General features: G+C 42.9%; 1 protein-coding gene across 1 annotated transcript; it reads left to right on the top strand.

The window, feature by feature from the left end:
• Positions 1 to 705: 705 nt before the first annotated feature.
• LOC121966984 (2-oxoglutarate dehydrogenase, mitochondrial-like) lies at positions 706 to 4,769 on the top strand (the record flags this gene model as incomplete). The annotated part of the gene is made up of 6 exons (XM_042517047.1): positions 706 to 915; positions 1,123 to 1,251; positions 1,939 to 2,118; positions 2,229 to 2,381; positions 3,993 to 4,095; positions 4,613 to 4,769. Coding segments are annotated over exons 1-6 (872 nt in total), but the record flags the coding sequence as incomplete, so codon positions are not given.
• Positions 4,770 to 4,824: the final 55 nt, after the last annotated feature.

Genomic DNA, 4,824 nt, shown 5'->3' on the forward strand with positions numbered 1-4,824 from the left:
ACATCATTTTTTTAACATATATTTTGTAATTTTCTGAACTTTTTTTGGTGATGAGTTGTTCAGTTGCTCACTGCCTTCTTTCTGTGTTTTTAAAAGAAATGAAATTAGTTTGCCCAGGTTTTAAAAGGGTTAATCAAAACTGAACCTTCCACCATCACACTTCAGACAACTTTATTTATCCCAAAAGGAAAATTCAGTTTCCCAATCGAGCCAGACCAAACACAAACTGGTCCCGAGCACACTGAGCCCACGACGAGCGGGCAGAATAAAGTCATGAAATTAGAACTGAAAAAACGACACGCGTCAAAAGTGCAAAAGTTAGTAAATAAACCAGACGCTCTGATGCATTGTCCATCACTCCGGTACAATAATTCATAAAACGTATGTTTGGGCTGGCAGCCATGTAAAAAACAGACCCAATAACAAAACAAACGTGAAAATACGTCATTTAAAAACACCGCTGTCAACGTCAAGCAGCCGGAGAGCAAACTCATGTTCATCACATTCACAGCAACTTCTTTTAATATAAAGAGAAAATTTCACTTTCTTTGTACCTTTTAATTAAGTCATGTAATCTGCGGTCATGAAAACAAAATGCCGATACAGATAATCTGCAAAATGCCGAATATCGGCTCCGATAATCGGCCAGGCCGATAATCTGTCCCCTCGTCCTCTGAAGTGTCGCCCGTTTCTTCGTCTCCGCTCTGCTGTGACTCGGCTGTTTCTCCTCCTCAGGGCTCCGGAGACGTCAAGTACCATCTGGGGATGTACCATCGCCGCATCAACCGCGTGACGGACAGGAACATCACGCTGTCCCTGATGGCGAACCCGTCTCACCTGGAGGCCGTGGACCCTGTGGTGCAGGGGAAGACCAAAGCCGAGCAGTTTTACTGCGGCGACAACGACGGCAAACGGGTGAGACCACCTCACACACACACACACACACACACACACAGACACACACACACACACTCAGACAGACACTGTTTTTCTCCTGATAACTCCTCATCATGACCACAAACTCACAATTATAAACTCATTGTTTTCTTTTAAATCACTTATGAAAATGTTTCTGATTGTGTGTGTGTGTGTGTGTGTGTGTGTGTGTGTGTGTGTGTTCAGGTGATGTCCATCTTGCTGCACGGAGACGCAGCGTTCGCAGGTCAAGGTATCGTTTATGAAACCTTCCATCTGTCTGACCTGCCATCCTACACCACGCACGGCACCGTGCACGTCGTCGTCAACAACCAGGTAACACACACACTGAAAACACCAACACACACACACACACACACACACACACACACACACTGAAAACTGAAATAGTGTCATTCTGGGCTTTTGACTCTGAATTTGTCATTTTGACTATTTTCCACCTGATGAGGTCATTTTGACCATATTTGGCATCTGGAGGAAATACATGCTATTTCCACTAGGTGACCTGTCACAGTCAATGTAGCTGCTGATCACTGACATATCCCAGACTGTCAGCAGCTACACTCACACACTGACATATCCCAGACTGTCAGCAGCTACACTCACACACTGACATATCCCAGACTGTCAGCAGCTACACTCACACACTGACATATCCCAGACTGTCAGCAGCTACACTCACACACTGAGGAGGAGGAGACTAGACAGGTAATCAGTCATTATTTCATCCAAAAACATAGTGGCATCATGACACAAACCTGGCATTTAAGGGGTTAAAATTCTGGAAATTAAAGAGGACTGATGTTTGTTAAAAATATAAACTCAATGAAAGAAGAAAATCATATTAGTGAAAAATATTTTTTAAAGCTTGATTCTGAAAAGCAGGTTGTGTTTGCAGAGCGATACGAGTGTGTGTGATATTAAAGCGGGAACTAAAGGGTTAAACAACACGCTGGTGAACACACAGTCAGATGACCTCTCTCTCTGATGTCGTGTCTGCAGATCGGCTTCACCACAGATCCTCGTATGGCTCGCTCGTCTCCGTATCCGACCGACGTGGCTCGAGTCGTCAACGCTCCCATCTTCCACGTCAACGCCGACGACCCTGAGGCCGTCATCTACGTCTGCAAGGTCGCCGCTGAGTGGAGGGCCACGTTCCACAAAGACGTGGTGGTCGACCTGGTCAGTTTCAACCCTCGTGAGTTCTTTAAAAGCTCTGCAGCTGTCTGCACTTTGAGGTTTACCTGTGTGTGTGTGTGTGTGTGTGTGTGTGTGTGTGTGTGTACGTACAGGTGTGTTACCGCCGAATGGGTCATAACGAGATGGATGAGCCGATGTTCACTCAGCCGCTGATGTACAAACAGATCAAGAAGCAGAAGCCGGTTCTGCAGAAATACGCAGAGAAACTGATCGCCGAGGGCGCCGTCAGCCGCCAGGAGTACGAGGTAACAACACTCTTCTTCTTCTGTTCGTCATTTCCTGTTTGAGTGAGAGCAGGAAGGTTTGTTTCCAGCTTTGGTTTCACTGCAGCTGGACACAGTTTTATTCTTCTGAGGAAATCCTTCTTCCCCTACATCAAAATAAACCAAACTTTGGACATCGGTCCAGTCTCGTGCCAAACTTCCTCGGCTGCAAACACGAGCCGACGGTCCTGCTGGAGGCGCTGCAGCGACCGTCTGCATTTCAAAGTTTAAAAATCAGAACAAATCAATTGTTGGTGCTACAGCTTTTCAACTTACACCAGAATGTGAAGAAGCATTTGTCCACGTTACTGTGGTATTAATTTATGAAGTCCATCACTCATTTTTTTTGTCAAAAATCTGTAAAGCTAATTAAACCGATCTCCTCCCAAATTTTTTGCTCAGTTGACACCAAACTTGCTGCAGGGTGTCTTCAGACTGTCGGACACAAACCATCCACACAGATTTTTCTTTTATTAAAAACTGAGCCTGCAGTGCATCAAAAGGTTTGACAGTAAGCGGTGCTGTAAAAGTAAACTTGAAAACTCTTGTAAGATAAATCTCAAAGGTTAATGAAAAAATGACAAAATGTTGCTGTCATGGTAGATTTAGTGTGTAACATTTCAGAATTTTATCTGAAAAACTGATTTTCTGCAGCATTTTGAATTCATGTAAACTCTTGCAGTCTGTGGGAAATATGTCGTCTTTAAACATCAGTTTTTCACTTATGGATCAAATCAAACTTTGTGAAAACTAATGATCAGCATCTCTCTGCTGTCTGCACGAAGTCTGCAGATTCTCACAGTTTAGTCTCGATGAGTGAGTTTTTGGCAGCGGTTTGAAATCTTTCCATGCACAGACAGCTGATATCCTGCCCCCTGCTGGTCGCTCAGTCACAGTGTGAGGCGTCTGGTTTCTCTCTGAGCTCACTGGGAGTCTGACTTTGTGTCTGAAGGTGATGAGATTTTGACAGCTGCTGTCTTTTTACCGGTGGGGACGTCACATTACATGTTTAAAACTTTACTTTAAGCCTCAATAAACCGAACAAATGTGTGTCCTCTAACTCTTGATTCTGTAGTGTTTGAATAAACAGGGTCCTCGCAGATCCTCAAAAAGCCTTAAAAGGCATTACAAGTATTCATCTAGAAATAAGGCCTTCATTTTTTGAATGTTTGATTTATTGAATTGCCTTTTTCTGGCGTTGCATTGGATACATCTGTTGAGAAAATGTCTGTATTACTGAATGCCTCTTCTGTAACTCTTCATGATGGGTATTAAAGCAGTGGAACAATCCCACGAACAGAGTGAGACACAAAATCAATGATACTAATCACCAGTAAATACTAGGTTTTTCGCACATCTAACTTTTTCAGTGGACCAAATATGTAATGTTTTATGTTACAATAAACATTTGGGCAAAATTATTCAGAACTCTATTTAAAAAAAAAAAAAAAAAGTCTTTTGTTGTTGTTTTTTTAAAAATCATATTTTTTTAAAGTTTTGATTATTGTAAAATTGGACTTAAATTTCATCGTCAGTGACATTAAAAAAGTCCAATTTTACAATTCATTTACAATTTTCCGTCTGTGTTTGCAGGAGGAGATCGCCAAATATGATAAGATCTGTGAGGAGGCGTACGCTCGCTCCAAAGACGAGAAGATCCTCCACATCAAGCACTGGCTGGATTCCCCCTGGCCTGGTGAGGAGGAGGAGAAGGAGGAGGAGGAGGAGGAGGAGGAGGATGTTACTGTAGTGTTTGCTCTCATAGATCAATCAGAATTTAACCCTTTAGTGGCTGTTAGGTGACCTGTCACAGTCAATGTAGCTGCTGATCACTGACATATCCCAGACTGTCAGCAGCTACACTCACACACTGACATATCCCAGACTGTCGGCAGCTACACTCACACACTGACATATCCCAGACTGTCGGCAGCTAAAAAACTTGTATGTGGTATATTGACAATAATTATTTTTTTGTGTGTTGTTTTTTCGTATTAATGTATAATATGTTTTAAAGCTTAATGTTGTGCGATACGAGTGTGTGTGATAATAAAGGGTTAACTTGAGAAGATTCAGACACAGATGTGAGAAACGCAGACGTAATTGCAACATCAGGAGAATCTGCATCATGACATCACTTCCTGTCTGATGAGTTTGGAGACATCAGAACAAACAGCCGGTTATTATTTATTTGTTTGTTTTGTGGTCTTCAGGTTTTTTCACTCTGGACGGACAGCCAAAGTCGATGAGCTGCCCCTCCACCGGTCTGACCGAAGAGACCTTGAACTACATCGGGGAAGTGGCCTCGTCCGTCCCCGTGGAGGACTTCACCATCCACGGAGGTACCGCTCACCAAATGCTCTTTACTCGGTTCATTTTTCTACAATTCTACAATTCTACAATTTCATTTAGCAGACGCTTTTAT

The sequence above is a fragment of the Plectropomus leopardus genome, unplaced genomic scaffold, assembly GCF_008729295.1.
Source record: "Plectropomus leopardus isolate mb unplaced genomic scaffold, YSFRI_Pleo_2.0 unplaced_scaffold2656, whole genome shotgun sequence".
Lineage (NCBI taxonomy): Eukaryota > Metazoa > Chordata > Actinopteri > Perciformes > Serranidae > Plectropomus > Plectropomus leopardus.